Source organism: Bufo bufo, chromosome 2, assembly GCF_905171765.1.
Source record: "Bufo bufo chromosome 2, aBufBuf1.1, whole genome shotgun sequence".
Taxonomy (NCBI): domain Eukaryota; kingdom Metazoa; phylum Chordata; class Amphibia; order Anura; family Bufonidae; genus Bufo; species Bufo bufo.
In genome coordinates, this window is record NC_053390.1 from 794,820,365 (window position 1) to 794,845,376 (window position 25,012).

At 42.2% G+C, this 25,012-nt stretch overlaps 2 protein-coding genes across 2 annotated transcripts; both read right to left on the reverse strand.

The window, feature by feature from the left end:
- Positions 1 to 2,746: 2,746 nt before the first annotated feature.
- On the reverse strand, positions 2,747 to 8,063 carry LOC120990441 (fatty acid-binding protein 1, liver-like). The gene is made up of 4 exons (XM_040419278.1): positions 7,997 to 8,063; positions 6,904 to 7,076; positions 4,465 to 4,554; positions 2,747 to 2,797 (listed from the first exon to the last, which is right to left on the reverse strand). Exons 1-4 carry the CDS (start codon positions 8,061 to 8,063, stop codon positions 2,747 to 2,749), a joined length of 381 nt encoding a protein of 126 aa, XP_040275212.1.
- A 5,883-nt stretch (positions 8,064 to 13,946) lies between these two features.
- On the reverse strand, positions 13,947 to 17,001 carry LOC120990440 (fatty acid-binding protein 1, liver-like). Its single transcript, XM_040419277.1, has 4 exons — positions 16,895 to 17,001; positions 16,167 to 16,339; positions 15,795 to 15,884; positions 13,947 to 14,000 (listed from the first exon to the last, which is right to left on the reverse strand). Exons 1-4 carry the CDS (start codon positions 16,959 to 16,961, stop codon positions 13,947 to 13,949), a joined length of 384 nt encoding a protein of 127 aa, XP_040275211.1. The 5' UTR covers positions 16,962 to 17,001.
- Between the last annotated feature and the right edge of the window lie 8,011 nt (positions 17,002 to 25,012).

Here is a 25,012-nt window from a genome sequence, read left to right on the forward strand (position 1 = left end):
GAGGCCTGACATAACTACTCAAATGGTGTCTGTACTGAACTTTTTAAGCTGGTGATGTATATATGACCTTGCTTCCGGAGTCCTATTTATTTAGTGAACTTGGTCCTGGTGCTGTATTTGTGTTATGAACGTGGCTCTGGTGCTGTATTAATGTATTCAGTTTGGTTCTGGTGTTGTATTTGACTTGTAGGTTTGATTCTGGTGTTGTATTTATGCAGCAAGCTTGGTTCTGGTGCTGTATTTGTGTTATGAGCTTGGTTCTGGTGCTGTATTTGTGTTATGAGCTTGGTTCTGGTGCTGTATTTACACCCAGCCTTAGGATGCGTCGCTGCAATTGTAAACACACATTGGTGGACCCATCTTCATCAGGCAGGAACTCCAAAACCTGAAAGTGCCCTAAAGGAAAAAAAAAGGTGGGCCCTTCCAGTGCACGCCGGCCCATGGATCATCAGAACTGTGAGTACAACTACTACAGCCATCTGACCCCTCACTCACACGCACGTCCCGCAGCCTGGCCGCTTCACTATCTATCTATCTATCTATCTATCTATCTATCTATCTATCAAAATTGGGGGTCTGACTCCAACACCCCCATCAATCAGCTGATTTCAAGTGCTGTGGAGCTGAAACCAAGCGGCAGAACTACCCATCTCTGTCCTCTGTAGTGGCTGCACCTGGTAACTGCAACGCTGCTCCCCTTCAAGGAGTGGCCACCAATACTTAAAGGGGTTGTCTCCTCTTGATTCGCTGGGACCCGGACCTATATCGAGAACGGAGCCCTGCAAGTGAAGGAGGACGCACTGCGCATGAGCATCCATTCATTTTCTATGGGTCCGGCAAAATAGGGGTCGGCCCCATAGAAATGAATGGGAGTGGGGGCCGCGCATGCGCGGTACGCTCCCATTCACTTCTACGGGGAGCCGGCTTGGTGGTGGCCGGACTGGAGTCCTCCAGCCACCACCTTGTGGGGCTCCATTCTCTCTCTCTCTCTATATATATATATATATATATATATATATATATATATCCTACCGATATGCCCCCATTGTCTATTATGAGACAACCCCTTTAAGTCCCAGAGAACACCTTTAATAAAGCAATGAAGCTCTGGGTGTTCCGTCCTCAGCGGCTGTGGTGGCCAGGTCCAGCCTATGTTAATACCTGAGACTGAGGACAGTATATAGCTTCTTCTACAGTGTGGAAGATCTATAGGGTTCAGACACGGGGCACATTCACCAGGTGTGGGTTTGTTGTATGATGGACCCTACATGGCACATTTATAATGACTATAACATAGATATTATCTCTGCGTGTTGTATGAGGGATCTGTGCAAGAGAGGACGGGAAGTGAAATCCATTTTCTTTACGCGGTAAGACCTCAGTCATCACATTATAGTAGAAATATCAGTCTGCTATTTCCGCATGTGTGATCCCACCGCTCCCTCCATGAATTATATGTCAGGTGTTACTGGTCACATGAGGGTGTTTTACAAACACGGCATTATAGAGCCAGAAGCCTCCTGACTCTCCACTCAGGTGCTGACAGCTTTGTGATACTGCAAAACTCAGATGGAAGTCAAGTCCAGCTTTTCATAGATTATTTCAGATGTAGCAGAGCTGAAATTGTCATTTTATTATCTGGGACTGTGCAATCTTACCTGCTGTGCTATCATACATGACACTTTGTGACATGTATGGGTAATGGTAATGGAGGATTAAAACATGGAGAACCATGTACAACATGTGTTTCGACCAACTTAAAGGGGTTTTCCGTGATTACTATGGTATTTAAAATATATGCTCAAGTAGCTGGTTAACTCATGTACATCTTTTCCATTTTATTTTCAATCTGGACTTTCCTGACCCATTTTCACCATGTAAATCAACCCTTCTGGTTTGTTTCGGTCCTGTATGTAGGACTTCCTGTTGCTGTATCCAACCAAACCCATGATGCACTGCTTCTTCCTCTGCCACACCTCCAGAACCACCCCTAACAACACCCAGCTAGTTTATAGCTCCTCCCACCCAGCTAGTTACATAGACACTCCCCTATCACTGCCCCTAACACCACCCAGCTAGTTTATAGCTCCTCCCACCCAGCTAGTTACATAGACACTCCCCTATCACTGCCCCGCCCATAGACATAACATCCCAGGAAGTAAAAAAAAGACGCTTGGACAGGGTCATGTGACCACAGCCCAGAATTGAAGAGCATTACAAAATTGTAGCTACCTTCATAAATGACTATTTTAAAGAATGTTGACAGAAACTAGAAAAGCCCTTTAATGTCCAGGAATACCAATTTGGGGAGAACACACAGAGATGCTGCTGTTACCTCTAACTCCAACAGGGGGCACTAAATCCTTGTTGTAAGATGACTAGGGAAAGAGATCCAGTCCAGACAGGACAAGGGCAGGGAACAGTGCTCCAGTGTGTGCACATGTGTGCAGAGACCAGATGTGTAGATCAGAACCCCAGTACCAAAACAGCTTGGGTGGAGAAGCAGAGTCATGGGAGGAGAAGTTACAGTCAAGAATGTGGACATAACTTAGTAAATGCGTGCTCCTTGCATAGGTATCACAATACCTGTGACCCACCCCCAATAATATCACGTGTAGGCCCATGAAGAGCAATATATCTTTTCCAAATGTGTCTCTGATGACATTGATGATCGAATGCCCTGGTTTCAATGTTTCTTTATTGTAATGATCTAAAACATTGATCAAATGCACCGTGTTGTTTTCTTTTATATTCTCTTACTGATTTTCTTATAGACAATGTCATTCAGAGTTAAAGCCTGAAAAATATAAAACAGTCAGCAAGAAAATTAAAGAACTCCATCTCGTGGTTTACATCTCCTGAACATATGAATTATACAGTTCTAGAGTTACATGAAGTCATATTCTAGACACATCCAGAGCAGCATTCAGAATTCTATTTTTCTCATCAGGGGTAGTGTGAATGTGAAGTTTTATTCTCTTGCAAGTGCACTGGAGCCAGAGCTTCACTGTGGAGGGCTCTCTGTATTGAGTTGCTTCACAGTCCCTCCCCTCTGCCCTGAGTGACAGCTGTAGCATCCAACCTGGAGACTACTACAGCTGTCACTCAGAGCAGAGGGGAGGGGCTATAGAGTAGCTTAAAGCGATTCTCCAGGAATTAAGAAAAATTACTTTATTATAAATATATTCCCAAATAGCTTTCATTAGTTATAATGGCTTGTTTTCTCTGGGGAGCAATCACTAGGAGAAATAAAATGTCTGCTGTCCTATTAGTGCACACAAAACCTGTCCTAATCACACAGCAGGAGAACAAGTTACTTTAGAGCACTGAGGTAAAGAGCTGCCTCATCCTCCTCTGTGCTCTGCTTGTCAGGGGTTATGGTTCTGAATACTGTTTAATATGATCTTCAGCTGAATCTCTGTAGGTATGGACTTCATGAGGAGACATGAAGTACATAGAGGAGGTGGGGATGTGACTGTGTCCTGCTTTGTGATTAGGACAGGTTTTGTGTGTACTAATAGGGCGGCGGCCATTTTTTCTCCTAATTGCTCCCCAGACAAAACAAGCCTTTATAACTAATTAAAGGTATTTGGGAATATATTTACAATAAAGTAATATTTAGGTATTTTAATTTTCTTAATTCCGGGAGAACCCCTTTAATGTAGTCGGCATTTCACAGTTAAGCTCCACCTCCTGTGCACTTGCAGGAGCAGAATCTGACAGAATAAAACTTCATATTCACACTACTCCTGATAATATAAACTCCACAAAAGGTTTTTCCTGCTTTCCCTAGCCTCTACCTAGTGCTGTCAGCAGCTTGCATGGTGAAAACTGCTTACAGACTCCCTTTAAGACTGAAATTTAAGACTTGGAAAAAAAAATACACATCACCGTTGTCAGCCAATAATAATGTAAGCTCTTAGTGTACGTTAACAGAACAGATTTATCCACCAGAAGCATCTGTTGCAGGTTGCACTTTTAATGTGGCAGGGATGACACCTGCCACAGTTTTGGACAGTGCCTTGTGGAAACCGCGGCAAGAAAAGACTTGTGCTTTGTTGGTATGTTTTGGAAAACTTCATGGATATAGTCTATGGCTGCCAAAACAGCAACACGTACTCCATTGAAAAAAATGGGAGGAGGATTCCATGCGGATTCTCTACAGAATTTGTAGCAGAAATTGCATGAAAATGTGTGGAGAAGATCTATCGTGTGAATGAGGCCTTAATCGCCCCCTAGTGGTGACTGATGTCAGCAAGAATTTTATAATTAGCTGTATAGGAAACTATCAGACAGTCCTGCATCAAGCACCATCTGTATAGGAATGACCAACCTCCTCATATCAGACTGTGACCAATGCTAACAAAGAATCTTACAGATTATAATATAGTCTGACACAATTGTAAGAGAAGAGATATGTCAAAACTATCAAAACTCATCCTTAACCCACTGCATGAATCTTACATCGATAAGAAGATCTCCAGAAATCTCAGTGACAGAAGTGATCCCTTTAAGGTTTACGACTAGTTTTCCATCCACTAGATTAACAGTAGCCTAGAAAAATATTAGACAAAGTTATATCACCACATAATCTGTATAAATGTATATTTCTGTATAGATCTCAAATACTGTACTGGTGGATTTGTGAGGGACTACCGGGTATAATATTTGATCTACAGTCTGCACAGTTAAGTTGGTCAGGATTGACTGACAATCCAAAGCTCCCTTTACACAAGCTGATTTTTGAAACTTTTTTTTCCACATAATTGCCTGAGTGTGAGGAGAGGTGAGAGCTGCATTTACATGTAGCAATCATCTCCTTGATATGGGGGTGAGCAATTGCTACTGTTCCCCTGAAGATTCCTTGTTTCTGAGCAGCAGATCCCTACTTTCGCAGGACGATCTGCTGCCCAGAAATTACAATTTTGGATGGCACACCAATGATGCCTTCACCCGATGGCACATTTATACTAGAGAATTTTTGGGAATGACTGTTTCCAATACTTTGTCCGTTTAGAAGAACTTTTACACCTATCCTCAGGGTAGCTAAACAATATCTGATTGCAGGGGGTCCGACACCTCACACCACGGCTGATCATCTGTTCTGCCGTAGCTCCGGTGTTGAAAGTCACACCTCCATCCATTGTGTAGTCGACAGAGCTGGTTACTACAATATTGCTCCCATAGAAGTGAATGTGGCTGTGTAGTTGACATATGATATTGAGGGAGAGAAGGATATGAAGCACTGAATTTTTGCCCCCGATTCTTTTGTTTTCCACCACCAGAGGTGTCTGGTAGCAGATTTCTCCTATCTCACCATTTAGAATACATACATGCTTGGCAAAGCCAAATGTGTATATGTATGGGGCAGTTAAGAGGCAGCTATTAAAGGTGCTTGGGCATATTTAGAGTTTGTTGGCACTGATGGAACTGAAAATCACCATACGCCAAGAGTTTATCACCCTATGTATACAAGATATCTGCTGCCAACAAATAAAAACTTGTGACAAAAGTTGTTAGTAATGTCTTCATACAAAAAATGATGAAAAAGTATGTAGAAAAAGCTTAGTCGCACACTGCCCTTCTTAGGGATAGATTCACTGGAGTTGGGTTCCCACCTCATTTAGTAGTATAGATAAAAACTCCAGGAAAGAAGGGAAAAAGTAGTTTCTTGCTTGAAATGTAAGTTTTATTTGTTTGACTGCGGCAAAAGGCTACTTAAAGATTTTATCAAACTGATGCCGCTGGTGCCAAAGGGGATGGTGGGAATGCAGGCCTAGTAAAGAGAGTAAAGAGAAAGTGCTACTGCACATAAGAGAGACCCTAAGCTGGGAGAAAAAAACAACATGACCTGACATCAAGCTTCTGGAGGCCTATGGTTTGCAAGCAACAGCAAACAGACACAAAAGGAAAGATAAAGTGATATTATCTGGAGAGAATGACTAGATAAGGTATAAACGATCAGGTGAAGTCAAGGTCAGGTTCAAAGTTGAGTTACAAGGTTGGAGGAACAAAATGTAAGAGTAGACACAAACAATGTCTGTGTCTGAGACAGAAAGAGAGAGATATCGGAGACAAGACATTTTTGATTAAAGAAGAAAGAAAAAAATCACAAGGCACGGCCAAGAGACCAGAAATGGTCAATAAGGGGCAACAAGACTACAGGAAAAGGTTATAGAGGACATAAAGCTCCAGTAGTCTCCAGTATCTGATGAAAGTTTCTATGAGTCTGCATGCTGGTTAGGAAAGAGCAAACAACAACACACAAGAACCTCAGAAACCTCCACAAAACATCCAAATATAATGGTATTAAGACAACCATCAGGGAATATTGGTGGTACTGCTCTCTGTGCTACAATCCAAAAAGAAGCCCAGTCATTCCCTGGGACCTGAGCAATGACCTTATTAATGTGATCCTTTCATTAATTTCCAAAGTGGAGTCAATTTCTTTCATGTACATCCATCATTAAAGAGCCCTAACTTTAAAAGCAACCAAATAAGTGGTATGGATCGCACAGATTGACTATTGTATATGGAGATAACATAATCTTTATGTTGTACAAGGATTATGTAATCCCCCTAGATGTCCGCAAAAAGTAAACAATGGGGTTTAAGGAAGTTAGACCAAGGGCCGGTATTCATTTATCTGTATAGGGCCCAGTTACTACCTATGGAAGCCCTAATAATAGTAGATGGATATTGGATATTAAGAGTTGTCTACCACATTTTCCCCATTAGGATGATCAACATTACGTTTGTTAATTCCCATGGAGGAAGAAGCAACTGTTAGGCATCTCAGAGGTGGACTATAGGATAACATGACCCATTTGATTTATCTTATTAAACTTTGCCATGTGTGTAGATTGATCATAATTGGGTTGTTTGTAAGGGTGACTGACTTACCTTAATTTTTTCGGCAGTCAGAGCTGCCATTTCGGCCTCCTCGCCAATAGTGAACTCATTACGTTGGACTCTAGGTCCTGTAGTCACCGTGACCACAAAGTGATTGCCATTCTGCACAATTTCAGTTACACTCTTGACATCTTTTCCTTTCTGGATCAAGTCATCAGGAACCCCTGAGAACAACAGACAAGTTGAACACGTTATGCACAATAGCTCTTGCTCCAGAAAAATTTAGGTGGGAGTGCAGGATATCAACTATGATAACGATGGACTTTGTTTCTTGAGATGTCTCTGTAGTACCAGTGAGAGAAAAACTTTATATCAAAGAACGTTTATAGATTTGTAGGTACAAAACTGGGTAACTAACAGGGATTGCTTGGGTAGTCCGACTGCCGATGTCAGAATTGTTTGAGCTGTGGTACATTCTTTGGTTCTCTATGGTTGTTAATGCTAACACAATAATTGATACCGTGGAGATATAATCAAAACCAAACAAAATGAAGCTGAACTTTGACCAACTTATTTTATGAAAGTCCAATGACAATAATGCTTCGAAGAGTTGATGGAAAAGGAGGATAAAGCTGCTTATATACATTATATGAAAGTTGTCCAAATATGCTGATTTCAGGAGGACAGGCTGAATATGCAGTGTATATGGGGTATTCTAATGGCAGATGGAGGGAGAAAGAATAATTAGGCATGTTGACCTTTGACAGTGGCAAAAACATGGATGATACAATCAGAGGAATCATAGAACAAGTACAATATTGAGGGAGATTTATCAAAATTGGTGCAAGGAAAACTGACTTTGATGCCTATAGCAACCAATCAAATTGATCCTTCCATTTTCCAAGGGAGTGTTTAAAAAATAAAAGGTGGAAGCTGATTGGTTGCTTTTGGCAACTAAGCCAGTTTTCCTTTAAACCAATTTTGATAAATCTTCCCCATTGAGTTTCTTGAAGAACCAAATACAAGACAGATCATTCTAGAGAAACTCTTTTGAGGTGACCGGCATAGTACCAGTAAATATACTTACTTTAGACTATAGATCCCACTGCTCTTTATAATGATATCTCTTCATGCATGATCTTACCTATGGCTTTCATGAAAGCCTCAAAGTTTTCCTGAGATTGTAGCTCATAGGTCCCATTGAAAGCCATTTTTGGGAGAAATGTTCCTCAACCAGAAATTATGAGAATATAGAAGCTCTTCAGGTTCACCAGGCCTATAAGTAGCTTCTTCCTGGTGATCAGCTATGACATGACATCTCTCTTGATTTATAGTTGGTTAAAGATTAACATTAGCATACAAGTTTTCATATATACTGGTACTGTGTTGGGGACAGGTCTACAACCGCATGACCTTGATGACCCATACATATGTGCCTATTACACTTCTGAAATATTGTATTTTATATTTACTACCCATAGTCTGGTCAATGACTACCTCAGTAAAAAAATATCTAGAACATTTATGAGCAGTGTCTGACATTTATTGTGAGCAGTTCGTAGAATCCCAGACACTCCTTTCATTTTATTCTTTCTACTAAGAAGCTTTTAACATGTCTGCATAAAAGTCACTCGGGCATAGGCCATGTAACCCTAGTCATGTTATAGTCAACCAACCAAGAAAGAGAGACTTGTAAATGTAAGTGTCTGAGTTTGGGAAGGTCTAAGATTTTAACATATTAGATCCCATTGAAGGGATTAAGATGGTAGGGGAAGCACATTGACCTTCTAGGCAACTTGTAAGAGCCGTTTAACATACAGTATATTTTTGTTGTAGGTTAAGATATTGTACTGTATATTTGATGTTTTATTGTTGTGCATCTTTGTAGTCTGGTTTGCTGAACCACACCGCCAGACCCTGTCACATAATAAGACGAGGAGACCTCAGTGTCAGTAAAGGTCGTGAAGAGCCTGATACTGACATGGGCATAAACATTGTGCTACACTACGCCAGAACACTGACTGGAGGAGTAAAGGGGAGCTGATAATGAAGTGTGTTTTGAGTGGCCAAGTGTGGATGATTAGCATGTGGAGCCAAAGCGATCTGTGATTGACCTGTGAGATTGATTAGGTCTTTAGGTCTGTGGCCTCTTCCACTGGGAAAGTGTTGGTGAACCGGAGACAAGAGTGGGCTTTTTAGCTGGGGGAGTATCGTTAACTGAGAGATCTGAGCACATTGTCTATTGCAGAGGAGGCGGTAAGCTGAAGGGTGGAGTCTGTGACTTGGCACATGTGAAAAGCTGGACAGTAAGTCACCTGGCACTATTTTTGGGGTACCCCCAGGTGAGGACTATCATTCTGATGTTGCCAAGCGAAGCTTGAGAAGTTCCAGAGCAGATGGTGAGCTGACCTGGGGGTTTATTGCCACCTTAAAGTAGTGGACAGAGATAGCCTTAGCTGTGGAAGTGAATAGCTTGAAGAACTCTGTACTGGTTGTCAATGGGACCCTGTGGCTGAGTGCACTTGGCAACCTGGAAGTAGTCAGTTCTGGTGAGCCTGCTACAGCTGCAGCATACATTAGCCAAGGAGGGAGCTAATGCAGATGACAAGTTTGGGGTGGCTACGCTGGGTCCCCCAGACACCATTAAGGTGTCATCATGTGTTGCTGCTCTCTAGAAGGGATAGTATGGCATGGTGCGCCCCAATGGGAAATAAGTCCATAGAGTCAAGGTCTGCAGTAAACCAGTGTGTTTCTTCACTGGAGGAATTCAGGTGCAAAACAATACAGGCGAGGCATAGGACTGGCTTCTCTAGTCTCCTCCCTGGTACAATAAGGGTTTGATGCTGAGGAAAAGCCTGAGCTAGCTGTCCCTCTCTCTCTCTCGGAAGGATGGTACCCTGGACAAAGACTGATGGCCCAGGGTCTGTGGCAGAGTATTCCAGTCTCAGCGTCTTCTTCTGGTCACTCAAGTAGTCTAGCAGAGTCTCCTCTTCTAAGCACTGTTCCCTAACTGCTGGACACTAGGGGCTCTGACTGCTTTTCTTATGTACAGTTTCTGGCTGAACTAGAACCTTCCAGTCGGAGGGGTGTAGTGGAGAAACTCAGCACAAACAAATACAAAGTTACACTTTCCGTGTCTCATAGACTTACATTAGAGCTTCTATGATACTCTACGGCAATGACACGGCAGTGTTTCCAGATAAAAACAGGTTTGCAGACATAATAACATAGCAGCCCCTGACATTCAAATGGTCAGTCTGTCTGGTTTTGGTGCTAAACAAGTATGGCATTTCCCGTACAAAACACGCTCTTCTTCTTTAAACTCTGTGGCGGCTGTGGGAAATTACCAGCTTCTCATTATTAGCTACAAAGTCTGAAAAGTCTCGCAGTGTTTATTAAAGAGGTTTTCGGGATTTTAATAATGATGATCAATCCTCAGGATAGGTCATCAATATCTGATCAACAAGGGTCCAACACCAGGCACCCGGCTGCTGGTTGAAAAGAAGGCCGTGCTCCGCTCATTGTTTACCTGCACGCCATTGACATCTCTTCATTGTTTAACCGCTCACCGTCGACATATTGATGACCTGAGGATAAGTCATCAATATAAAAATCCTGGAAAGTCAGTTTAACACTTTCCACAGTTATGTGCAAATACAGTGCAAATGAGCAGGATATATATGACTATATATATATATATATATATAATGTAAAAATGAGCAGCACTCCGAAAAGTAAAAGATTACAAAAATACTTTATTTACCCAAAAAGGACATGCGACGTTTCGGCTATATATATATATATATATATATATATATATATATATATATATGTGTATATAATGCAGTGACACAATATTAAATAGTATAAGTCAGAGCAAGTTAACCCCTAAAAGTGAAATAAAGTAAGGAGTTGATGACTTTGCGAATGTCCACACATATCCAGAATTCAAAGTACCCCGCTCCAGGGCACTACAGTAATGTGGGTTGGGTGGTGCTAGAATCATACCTGGCAGAGGTTACAGATGTGGACAGGAGGGCTGGTGATAGCATGTAGTGGGAGGTTGGCTGCTCTGATGCTTGTGGTGTCACCTGGTTGGTTCAGCCTTGAAGCATAGTGAACTGAACAGGAGTGTGTTAGGCGGGATCTGGTGAATAGGGTTTCCCAGAGATAAGGCCAGAATGTTAGTGACCCCCTTCTTGCATGCTCACTGTAAATTGTGTTGTAGAGTTAAGGTCATTAGTTTTATCAATGAGTGCTGTTCATAAGTTGGTGTGAAGATAGCAGTGACCTGAGACAAGGTTAAAGATGGTTACATTTTAAAGATTTTTTAACAGTGTTTTAGACCATTCAAGCAATGGCGCTACGTAGCATGGTCAACTGCAACAACTACGCTTCAGTGCACTCCCTATCACCGTGGAGCACAGTGGAGCTCACAATTTATTTTCCCTAATAGTATGTCTTTGAACTGTGGGAGGAAAACATAATACCAGAGGAAACCCACACAAACACGGGGAGAACATACAAACTCCAGGCATATGTTGTCCTTGAGTTGTATTAGAACCTAAAACACCACTGCTAACCACTGGGCCACCATCCTGCCCATGTGAGATAGGATGTCCATGTTACATGCTGTAAAACCCATTTAATTGTTATTAACAATATTGAGACACTCCTATTCTGTCTGTACTAGAGAAGATGCCTGTATTCTACAGTAGATTTGGACTTGGCTAATACCTATCATAAGCTTTCTTCTGCTTCAATCCTTCTTTTGTAGACTTGTGCATTGACTTCCAGTTCATGGATCTTTGCTCAGCCCATGAACTTCAACTTTCCCTCTTCCTTTATGACATCTTCTCACTCCCGTCTCCGGGATGCACCTGCTCGACAGAACTCATAGCCTCAGACCATTAGACTTGTTACATTCAAGCCTATGTTGCAGACCTTAATTACTATTTATGGCCAACATACAACCTTCTCTGGTCAGATATCTTTCTGCCACTCCTATAGAATAGAATGGAGAAAGCTAGAAGACATTTATGGCCATTAACGTCCATGGTGAAATTACTACTGGTAAAAAAAAAAAAAAAAAAAAAGAATTTTCAAAGCAAATATTTCTGACATTCATTTCTCTTTTATGGGAATACCTTTAAAAGGAAGGACTCGTAAAATACAGTATGTCATATTTCTTCTATGTAGACAATATTAAACATTTATTTTTGGACAAGTAAAAGGAGTATTCCAGTGTCATAAATCCTCAAGATGGGTCACCATTATCAGATCAGTGGGGGTCTGACCCCTGGTACCCCCTGCCAATCAACTGTATGAAGGGGCAGGATAATTAGAGCTTCATCTGCCATTCCAGTGAATGGGACAAAAACCTGTAATTACCCCGCACTGCCACCACAATGCACAGTAGATGCAGCAAAGAGCATGCAGTGCTCCCACAAGTGCCACTGCCCCTTCAGACAGCTGATCAGCAGGGGTACTGGGAGTTGGACCTCCACCGATCTGATATTGATGACCTATCCTGAGGACAGGTCATCAATATCATGTGACCGGAATACCCCTAGGCCTCTGCTGTGGATCAGGACCAACATCTATTAGCAGTGGCGTAGCTATAAGGGAAGCAGGGGAAGTGGATGCTTTGGGACCCGAACTCAGAAGGGGTCCAATTAGGAGGAGAACTAAAAGATTTTATTGTCAGGGGCCCCTCAACAGTATTATACAATGACATTATTTATAGTGACACTGTAGAAAATGGATGGAAGGGGAGGGGGGCCCGTTCAACAATTTGCTCTGGAGCCCGGTCATTTCTAGTTACACCACTGTCTATTAGCTAGAACATACAGCACCAGTTGCGTAACTAGAACTGACTGTGGTCCCCAGTAAATTTTTGAATGCTCCCCCCTAGCAACCTCTTTGCAACACCCCCCCAACTCCCATGCAACCATCACTCATGGGGCTAGTCAAGATCGCTCTCTCAGACCAGGCTCGACAGCCGCTCAGTCCGTTTCCTACAGTGTCACTGTATATAATATTATTGTATAATATTGTTGAGGGGGCCCTGACAATAAAATCTTTTAGTCCTCCTTCTGGGCGGGTCCCCCATAGTAGCCGCTTGTCCTGCTTCCACTATAGCTACACCTGTACAGCACCTACACAGTGCGGATGTAGCCTTATCAAATCATGAATGTACAATTACAAATAATATATTCATCAGCTTAAAGGGGTTGTCCGCATTCAGAGCTGAACCTGGACATATTCCGTTTTCACCCAGACATGCCCTCTGATATGGGCATCGGAACATTTCATGCTCCGATGCTCTCCCTTGTCCTGCGCTGTATCGCTCAGGGCAAGGCCTGTTTGTTTATATTTTTTACATTGCTAGGCGAAAGCTTCTGCCTAGCAGTGTTCCCGGTGACATCACCGGCACTAATGGGCAGGCCTTAGCGATGCCATAGCCATTTTACAGGCTAAGGCAGCGTTAAAGACAGCTCATTAGTGGTGTTGATGTCACTGGGAACACTGCTAGGCGGAGGCCTCTGCCTACCTTACTCATGGAGAGCCCGGTACGTTATAGGATCTCCAAAAAAAGCCCTTGCCCTGCTAGATTCAGCACAGGCCAAAGGAGAGGATCGGAGCATGAAATGCTCATATTAGTGGGAAAGCCTGAGTGAAAATGGTGATATGTCCGGGTTCAGCACTGAACCCGGACAACCCCTTTTAGGTCCAGTAAATTAAAAACAGGAAAATATGCCCAAGGGATCAGGATTTAGGTGTGCATTCTGCAGGGCCCTCCCAGCAGCACAAAAATGATGTATTACATGTTGTAATGCCTTGGGGCGGTGTGCATATTGTTTCACACAAAGGTAGATGTCTAGGGAGCTGATGCTTTTCATACTTTAATTATTTAATAATTTTATTTTATTTTAAACTTTTTGGCTGCAAAAACACCCCATCGAGAACATTATCAATAGGATACGCTATTTCTGTATGCTTTATCATATAGAAACCACGAGACAAGTTTTCTGGTTTTCCATGGAATGCGTTTATTTTACACAGTAAAAGTAAAAAAATATTTCTTCTCTCCTTTATGCGATCTTCTTGCTCACTCTCTTGTAGACGAGGTCTTTCAGAGTCATTGTCTAAATGATAAAACACAATTATCTTAGAAATGCAGCCGTGTAATATTGTACCTGAATGCACTTGCTATATAATGATTGTAGGAAGATCCTGAATTGGTACTAATGTAGCGGAGCTGAATTTGTTATAAAATTGCACTTTTTTGCACATTGCTAATTTACTGAATTCAGAATACAATAGGCTTACTTGCAAGCTGATAGAAAACCACCGCCAAAATGGTAGCAAATCTGTATAAACTACCTCAATCCTCAAAAATCTAATATAATAATATAACACAGCAATTAAAAAAACAAAGGTAATGTGTCCAAATTGTTCAAAAACAGTCAATCATTAAATGGTATTTTAATCTAATTCAATATGAAACAATAATTACTGTTATATTTTACCTTCAGTTACAAAAATGTTCTTTACTTCATTATAATAGTGCCCCCTTATGTTTAGGCTACATTCACACGACCGTATGTGTTTTGCGGTCTGCAAGTTGCAGATCCGCAACAACAAAAAAAGGGATGACGTCTGTATGGCATCCGTGTTTTTTTTTTTTTTTGCGGATCCATTGTAACAATGCCTATCCTTATCCGCAAAACAGACTAGAATAAGGACATGTTCTATTTTTTTTTTTGCGGGGCTACGGAACGGACATACATATGCGGAGAGCACCCGGTGTGCTGTCCGCATTTTTTGTTGACCCATTGAAATGAATGGGTGCTCATCCACTCCGCAAAAAAAACTGAACGGACACGGGTACAAAATACGTTTGTGTAAATTTATCCTTAATCTATAGTAATGTGCATGTCCTCCTGCTGAGGTGGTCACACACATTTTCTCATGCTTCATGGTAGCGAATTGATTCTCCCTGAATGGTGGTAACATTTAAAAAAAAAAATCATACTTATCTCACCCATTTGAGCGTGAAGAACCGGCCGCCGCCATCTTGATTAAAGATCTTGCAATATGATGTCACCACGCTGGCCGAAGTGATGACATCATCACTGGCCACGCAAGATTTTGTGCTAGATCATCAATCAAGATAGCGGCGGCCGGCTATTCACGATCAAATGGATGAGGGTAAGTAGGATTTTATAATTTTTTTAAAAATTTGACACTGTTATTGCTGTCATATGCCGCGATTGGCTTTAAACGCAGCATCTTAGGGGTACAATGGCGATAGGTGGCGCAATTGCCGCTCCCTGTCATTGCACCCACTACTTTTTTTTTGTAAAATTCGGTGAAGCAGCCAAATCAAATTTTTCAATTCTTCGCTCATCACTAGACACAATACTATTAATGGAGAGATAAAAGAGATAATAAATTATAATTGAAGCTCAGGGCTAATATATAAATGGGACCCATATGGACTAATCCCTAAGGTAACACCAGTATAAGGCAAGGTTTACAAGGGGTGGCTGCCGAATGTTGCCAAAAACTTGCCTTTGTGGTCAATGGCTGCATTGTTTTGAAGGTATGACCTCAGCTTTACCTATAAAATTGTGTGGCCATTAGGAATGGTTTTGACCACATGCAGCACCAGCATCGTGTGAGCCTGACCAAATACTGGACTGCAATAGTCTCAAAAAATATAAAAATAAATCAAGCTAAATCTATATCCATGTAGGGAAGATGGACTATATCTGATACCTGGGAACATTCTAGTCCTCGGAGGACATTGCCACAAGACTTTTGATGAATCTCTGCTTATATTAAATTTCGCAACTATGCAATCTATGACGGCTTTTGATTTTTCAGTTACATAACTATTCATCTTTGATCATTTTAAGCTGCTGAAGAAAACTCACATTAGTCAGAATGTCTCCTGAAATTTCTGTAACGGAAGTGACGGATTTCAGTTTCACGACCAGCTTGCCATCCACAAGATTAACTGTAGTCTACAAAGAACAAAAGTGTTAGTCCCTTGTTACCCTAAAGTTCTAAGGTACCTGACAAATATACAATACCTCAGAGCAAAGTCCCAAAATTCAAGGGTTGTTTAGGCTTAGAACGACATGGTTGCTTTTTTCCATAAACAGTGCCTCATCTGTCCACCGGTGGTATGTGGTATTGCTTCCCAGCCTTGCTCATTTCAATAGAGCTGAGGTGCAATATCAGGCAAAACCATGGACAGTTGTGGCCCTGTTTCTAAAAAAATGAAAAAAAAATTGTATCCTTACCAGGATTTTTTCTTCAGTGAGCGTCTCAACTTCTGACTCTACACCAATGTCAAATTCATTATGTAGGACCTTGGGGCCTGTAGTCACCGTAACTGCAAAGTGATTTCCATTCTGCTCAATCTTTGTTACACTCTTGATATCTTTTGCTTTCTGGATAAGATCATCAGGGACACCTGGAACCAAAAACATTAAAAATCAACCCAAAGATCCTGGGAAACCTTCAAGATATGGCTGGACCCTTCAGAGCCTTCAGAGGTAAGATCTGACAACATCGTTCCTATATTCTTCTTCTCGATAAGTCCAAGAGAGAAATGTTCACAGTTGCAAAATACCTCAAGAATGTGAATCTCTTGACAATAAGACATTAATACAATCTCCAACCAACCATACCTAATGTGCAAAATAGAAGACCTTTTCACAGACACCATAAATATGAGGAGAAGCAGGTCTAAATCGGGGGTCTCAACTGCTATAATAGGAAGACAAGTTATGCTGAAATGGTTCTGTAGCATATCTGAACTAAGACCATCCGGCACCATTTATCTAAGACTAGTGACATCACTGGTCATGGTGCAGTGACATCAGTAGTGTGCACTCCTCAGTTAAGGATCTTCAGTGAAGGCATCCTTGTTACTTGTTCCCTAAGCTTTTGGATGCTCCTGTATTAAACAACTGACTTTTAGGCTGTTTCAATTCATCCAGTGCAGCTTGATGTCTTTGTCACTTACCAATGGCTTTCATGAAAGGCTCAAAATTTTCCTGGGACTGCAGCTCATAGGTTCCAGCGAATGACATTTTGGAGAGAAGTCTTCGGCTACAATGCGAGTGACGGAGAGAGATTTAGTGAATGAGGACATCAGTTGAACTAGAGCTTAAATGGCTTGACTTATCAGGCTGATCAGAGGTGAGGTGATGTCATCTCTGCCTTTACAGCTTGGTACACACATTAAAGTTTGCCTTGCAGGGCAATGGTCATGCTGACCACAATGTAATAACTCTCAGTGATAATCTGCACTTGCTGGTATCAAAGCCAATTCTAGCAGATAAAAAGTCTTCTGTTCGTATAGCTAGACAGAGGGAAAAGTCCAGAGTCTTGAATTACATCATCAGTTTTTTTCCTCCTCCTTGTATTTGCATTTTAGAGGATTGTGTTATATACACAGTAGCTATGTATATTTTATCACATAAACACACCATATGACCAAGTATGTGAAAACTTGATCGACGCTCCTATATGAACTTGTTTCCACCCAAAAAGCAGAGGTGCTGATGTGAATAGAGTTGGTCCCGACTTTGTAGCTAGAACAGTTTCCACTCTTCTGAGTAGACTTCCTACAAGATTTAGGAGTGTGATTTTTGGGGTTAGGCCCTGATGTTTGACGAGAGTCTGGCTTGCAATGAACACTCCAATTCTTCCAAAAGGTGTTGGATGGGGTTGGTCAGCCATCCGAGTTCCTCCACCCCAAAGTCATCACATTGTGTCTTAATTGGGCTCACTTTGTTCACAGTCATGCTGGAACGGGAAAGGACCTTCCCAAAACTGTTACCACAAAGTTGGAATTCTGTAAAATTTCTGTGTATGCCATAGAATTAACATTACCTTTCACTGGAAATAGAAGGCAAAATCATTAAAAACAGCCCCAGACCATTATTTCTTGCCAAGATTTTACAGTAAGCACTATGCATTAGTGTTAATCGAGGATGCTCGGCCAAGCATCAGTTCGGCTCGAGCATCGCTATGCTCGGCCGAACACCGCATGTGCTTGAGTCAGTGTATTTAAATGTAATTTAGCATCTATTTCTGAAAAGTTTCTGCTGGGATTTGAACTCCCAACCCCTTGTACATTAGAGGTAATGACCTTATCCCCTCAGCTATAAACACTGTGTCAGAAAAACCTCATAGTAGTTTCTGATGTAGTGAGTATTCCTATTAAGCAGAAGACTTATTTTATATTTCTGTGCAGGTTAACATGTAGCTATATAGTGTAGTGGTTAATGTCCTTGCCTCTAATGTGCAAGGTTGGGAGTTTGAATCTGGCAGAAACATTTCATGAATAGAGAATACATTTATATGTTTTATATTTTTTTTAAGTAATTGTAAAAAATGTATGGCACAAAATAAATGTGTAATTACTAATATATATATATAAATGTTTTGCTAGGATTCAAACTCCCTACATTGTACATTAAAGGCAAGGATATTAACCACTACACTATAGAGCTACATGTTAACCTGCACAGAAATATAAATTAAGTCTTCTGCTGAATAGGAATACTCACTACATCAGAAACTTCAATGAGGTTTTTCTGACACAGTCTAGCATTGAGCTTTATAGTTAAGTGGATAAGGTCCTTGCCTCTAATGTACAATGTTGGGAGTTCAAATCCTAACAGAAACTTTTCAGAAATTAGATTTAAATACACTGGGGTGTCCCCAAGCACTGACTCCATATATGGATATAGCTATATATGGAGTCAGAGCAGGGACTCCTAAGCCGAACTAGAGTCCCGACACCCTACCCTCTTCAGAGCAGGGGGTGTCTGGGGTTCTCCCATTGACTTTCATTGTGCTCGGGTGCTCGGTAGAAGACCCGAGCATCGTAAAGTGTTCTACTCCAGCACATGAGCACTTGGTGCTCGATCAACTCTACTATGCATGCATGAAGGTAGCATTAAGACTTTCAAAGTCACATATTGCCTCAAAGTTTAACTTGTATATTCTCTTTTTTTATTATTCTGCAAGGGGTTGTCCAGGTTTCCCCCACCCCCCCTAAATATATCCTTTAGGCATTAGGACCTGTGGAGGAATCCATAGTCACATGGTCCTGGCACTTTGTGGTTCTGGACTATCTGGACTGGACTTCTGGCCCATATCTATCAACTTGTGGCATAGAACACCTATCTTAACCGACCTATAAGGGCCACATGCCTTAAACACAACTCCTACAACCAAAAGTGTGTATACCCAAAAATCATTCATAGTCCAAAATCGCCATAAAGCAATATGTTCCTTAACTTCTGGCATAGATGAGGTCGCGTTCACTGCTGCAGTCAGACTTTCCCCAGTGGTAATTTTTCCCGAAGCGGCACTGCTGAGTCAAGTGCCACTTAGGGACATGTCACTGCTGTGGCCAGTCATTGGTTGTCTAGTGAAGACAGCCCTGAAGCCACAGAACCCAAATAGAGGGTCAGGAAGCAGGAAAGTATAGATTTCTCCACAGGTCCTGATACCTGAGAGTTAGATTAAAAAAAGCACAATCCAAAAGAATTGGGAGGCAGTCACCTCTGCGGCCCGTGACTGGCCAAGGCGATGTCAAACCAGATGTTGGTATCGAGGGAGCCTAGTGGAGCATTGCAGGCCTGGGGGAGAAGGAGCGGCCTTGGGAACCTTTACAGGTCTGGCTGAGTGGGAAGGGGGGTTCTTTTAGAACTCTTTTAAGGATTTTCAAGAATTGACTTTTCTGACATTCGAGTCAGATGATCGGTGGAGGTCTAGTGGAGGTCGTTGTGACCATGCATGCACATTGCATTTAACTTTCCATTAGATTGGGGTTACAGCGTGACCAGTGGGCCTTAGATACACGGAAGTAGTTGTTCAGGATTTGAAAAACATGGCTGCTTTCTTCTTAAAACTGTGCTACACCTGGCAATGGTGTATTGTTACAGATCCACTGATTTGGATCAAGGCAGGTAAGCGGTAATATGGAACCATGGCGCCGAGTAACCGATTTGACATTGGGCCAGACCTTAAGGGTGTTATTCTGGCACCTCACTGGTATTCACCCTTTAATCCCTGTACAAGGATGTGGACTTCACTGGGGGTTAGTGACAAGACCGCTACCTCCTGAGATGGTCCCATTATACTTGGCAGCTCACCCTCAGACTCAAGAACACTGGTGCAAGCACCTGGAGGCACAGGTATCAGGAAATGCACCAAAACCACAGGCACTGTCTGAACAGGCATTAAGACTAGAATGCAACACCTAATAAGGCCACATTAAAGGGGTTATCCAGGAAATAATAATGATAACCTGTCCTCAAGATAGGTTATCATTATCACATCTGCGGGGGTCCGAGTACCAGCACCTCTACCAATTAGGCTGTGCTTGGTATTTCATCTTAGTCCGATTCACTTCAATGCGGCTGAGCTGCATCTAGGCCATGTGACTGATGTATGGTGACGTCACATGGCCTAGAAAGAGGCTGATCGTCAGGAGTCCCGGTTGTCGGACCCCCGCTGATCTGAAATTGATGACCTATCCAAAGGATAGGTTATCAATATACTTTCCCAGGTAACTCCTCTAATGTTAAACCGCAGGTCTTTTGTTAGACCACCCATTGCTACTGGAGTCCATCTGTACTGTGGGGGTAATTTATTAAGACCAGCGTTTTAGATGGCGATCTTGATGAGCCCTATAGCTGGCGGTGGAGCCGGCCTTTACATAATGTCGGCGTATCCAGCCCCTGCTTCTAAATGTAAGACAGCTTCCTTGCTGGCTTCATTTAGACCATTTTCTATACCTAAAACAAGTGTAGGAAATGATGAATTAGACAGGCTTGCCGTCCCGTTCCTTTCGCCACCAACACCACGCCCACTTTTTTAGACCTGATGTGAGCGGGGAAAAGTGGCAGATTTATAGGCGTATTTCTGGAGAAAAAAATTACCTCCTATGTGTCATGGTGGAAGTAACCAGGTAACAGAGTGATTCCTCTCCCCTTGTCTTAACCAACTTTATACCATAGTCAGCACTATCTCCAGTCTCAGCCATTAGAGTGGGGTTTGGCTGTATAACAGAGTTCACACCCTGCAGATGGTGCAGAAACAGCTCCTGTGTTCTGTCCCCGCTGTCAATAAGATGTACTATTATGGCATTAAGTATTGAAAACCTATCTTCAGGACAGAACATCAATATCTGATCAGCTCTTCGCAGAGGCTGCAGCATTGCCGTCTTCTTCACGGCATACCAAGCCCAGCATCATACATAGTATAGTGGCCGTGATTGGTATTGCAGCTTAATCCCTGAGCTGCACCTAGGCCATATGCAGTAACCCAGAACTCTGGGTATCTGCAATGTTTGTTATATAATTATGTTCTTGTATACCCTGTATACCATCAGATCAGATATGGTTGGTATTAGTTGGCAATAGGAATGGGACTTACCATCCTGTTCCTCCCATCTTGGTCGGCGTGGACTGGTCCTACTTCCTGCCATTAGGGGAAGTTCTAGGGAGAGCTAGAGTAGCAAATGAGAAGGAAGGCAGCAAGATCTTCTGTTCTCACGCCATAGGGCATCAGGGACCAGATTTCCAGCTCTATCTGTGAGGAACACTGTTCCAGGTAGACTGCAAGGTCCATGGCTACAGATATTCTTCAAAGCTACAGAGTTTTACATCCAGCAGTTTGAACAGCAACCACAGCTACACCGACCCTGCTCAAGGTGAGGGGAAACATATTAAGACACCCATCACCATAGTTTAGTTTAGGCAAACTTATAGAAACCTGCATTTTCACAAGTAGACACCTACAGCCACAAGTACCAGCTTACAGTTATTAGTCATAAGTGTAGGAGAGAGACATCAGCAAGATAGCATACCAGAGTTGCTATTATCAGCTACTTTTCTAGCCACCATACCTCATCAACCTGAGAGAGAAATTGCACTGTGTACACCTACTACTGGATGCATTACAACTCCTGTTTTGCACAAAGTAAAGAGAGACTTTTATACTTCTACTTCTTGCCTGATTTCTTATACCACCTTTTCACTGCACCGATCCCCAGCAAAAGTCAAGTACACTGTGACACAACATCTCATTAGGGCCACTACCACTCCTATGCTCAGCACCAACTCCTCAGGGACTCGCTGCACATGTGACCGATGGGTGTGACATCACTAGTCAATGAAGAGGCCATAGTGAGTCCATAAAAATATGCCAAGGTGAATACTGTCAAAATTCCTCACAGGTTGCTCGTCCTCCAGTGCTATGGCTGGGCTGCAGTGACAATATGTCATGTGTCTACATCACCTAATGGAGGACTAGAGACAAACCGCAAAGGACACCTGAGCAAGAACAGTATATGGGCCCTTGGATCATCATAATCCAAAAGTGATTTTAATCTATGAAACTCATTAGCTTAGTCCATTACATAAAAATAATAGGACAGAAGCAGAGTAGGGAGTTACTTTTAAAGGGTCTGTCCAGGAGGAGCAAAATATCTCTAAAAATGGCCAGGATAGGTTAAAGATAAAAAATAATTATTACTCACCTCACCAATCCTCTGCCATTCCCAGACTAATCTGGTTCCCGCTGCTCTACACCTCCTGGTCCCAAGCCCTAAACATCGGAAATAGCTAGAAAAGCCCACTCAGAGGTGACCTGCCTCAGGGAGTGATCGGCTGAGTGATAATTTCTGCCCATTTCCTGTTTGTCGAGCCTGGGCCGGGAAGTGGAGAGCAGAGGTGACCAGGTAACCATTGAAATGGCAGTAGCAGGGGACCGGTAAGATGAGTAATGATCAGTTTGTATTCTTACCCTGGACAACCGCTTTAAGGTGGCAGTGGCCCTCCATATCTACTCAACCCTGTTGCGGCAGCATGAGTTGCTTATATGGTGTGCATCCAATGGTTCTGAGGTGTGGTTGACCTCAGGGATGTTTCCTCCATAGGGATGTTTCAAGGCAGCCACTGGATGCTGCAGCCTTGTGAGCCATTACTATGGATGTGGTCACTGTGGCATAGACATTATACCAGAGCATGGAAGACGTGGCAACAGTAAGCATATGAGAAACTTTATTGTGGGCTGTTTACTAATGCCTTGGGGTCCAGATGGTTGGTGTTCTGCTCCTGCCACCAGGTTGCCTAAGATGGGTGCCCCTGTACCTTCAATAGTTTTTATTTAGTTATTCTCTACTACTCCCCTGTACTCATGCATGGTGGCAGAATTAGTTTTCATTGAGTAAGTGGGAATACGACGTGAAAAAAGAGTATTGGCCAAGTTGAAATCCAACATTTCCAATCCTCCTTTTCCCCCAACATCTATCATCAAGGAGAATTGAAATGCTTCCATACACTTGGGTGATCCTGTCCCAATGGGGGTCGGCTTTACAGCTGTAGATTTGAAAAATGTTATGTATGAATCCATATACAAGTGTCTCCTGCACTTTCGACTCTGGAGAAATAGGGGGTAACTTTGATCTCTGCTGTGTGGGCAGGTAAGATCGATATTGCTTCTTATCAGCTTTACAGCCTAAGTAGAAAGGGGATATCTGTTTGATTATTGGATCGAGCGCCTTCCACGTTGTATGCTGCAGACATTTTATTATCATCGTCTAGCTGGTCGACATATCAAAGTGCAAGGGTGACAAGATTAGAAATCAAGGCTCGGTCACTGAAGGCTTTTACTGTTAAAATAGGTCAAAGTTAGGTGTTCTCCAGTCCCCTGGTGGAGTAGAAACTGTCAGCATCCTCATAGAACTGGCGTGGACATTTGATCCAAAATGTGGTGCACAAAAATGACTCAAACAACTTCAAATATTACCCCCATAATAAATTACCCCCTAAAACTGGCATATGAACACAAGTCTTCGTAAATCTGCCTCTAAGTCAGTTTTTGTGCTGGTGTAACTTGCACCAAATTTATCAAACTTGGCACATATGATTATGTCTGTTGATGTTACTCCGGTTTTCATGACACTCCATATTGGAATGAGATTGCAAAATTTTTTGCGACTTCTTGCAAATGTAACATTTCTTACATCTGATGCAAAGCTTCTCACCCCTCTAACCATGTCCACTTTTAAAAAGTGTCACGTGTGGTACAAAATCATGCAAAGTCACAAATGGTATGCGCCAACATTTGCAGCTTTTTTTATACCAGCTTCATAAATTTGTCCCAACCTCTCAAAACTGGATCTCCCAATGACAGGCAGAACATTTCATTAGAAGCTATGGGGATTTAAGGAAACAGTTTAAAGCGGCTCTTTGGTTCAAGAAAATTCAGATTAAACCCTTTAAGACCCAGCCGTTTTTCAGCTTAAGGACACCTAATTCAGCAAAAATGACATGTGTACCATTTATGTGGTAATGACTTGGGAATGCTTTTACTTATTCAAGTGATTCTGAGAATGTTTTTTTTGTGACACATTGTACTTCATGTTAGTGGTAAATTTGAATTGATATGGTCTACCTTTAATTTAAAATAAATACAAAATCTATGGAAAATTGGGAAAAATTAGCAATTTTCCAAATTTGAATTTCTCTACTTTTAAGTCAGATAGTGATCCCTCAAAAAGTAGTTATTAATTAACATTAACCATCTATCTACTTTATGTTGGCATCATTTTATAAATGTCATATTATTTTTTTATAATATAATAGAAGCCACCCATAAATGACCCCATTTATCCATTTATGGGGACAGCCACTATCTTAGTTCAGTCAATGTGCATATTATTATTTTTTTTGCTGTACATGCTCCAGTTCTAGGGCTCCTCTTCTCCCATCCAAGATGGCCACACAACGCTACTCGCTACTGTCCACCCCTGCACTATAACTGGCCGGCACTGTTCACATGAGCAGTGCCGTCAGACCCGAGGGCAGCAAGAAGTATCTTGTACTACGATGTGCACCAGGTAGTCTGATAAGCAGTGTGCACCAGGTAGTCTGATAAGCAGTGTGCACCAGGTAGTCTGAGAAGCAGTGTGCACCAGGTAGTCTGAGAAGCAGTGTGCACCAGGTAGCCTGAGAAGCAGTGTGCACCAGGTAGCCTGAGAAGCAGTGTGCACCAGGTAGCCTGAGAAGCAGTGTGCACCAGGTAGTCTGAGAAGCAGTGTGCACCAGGTAGTCTG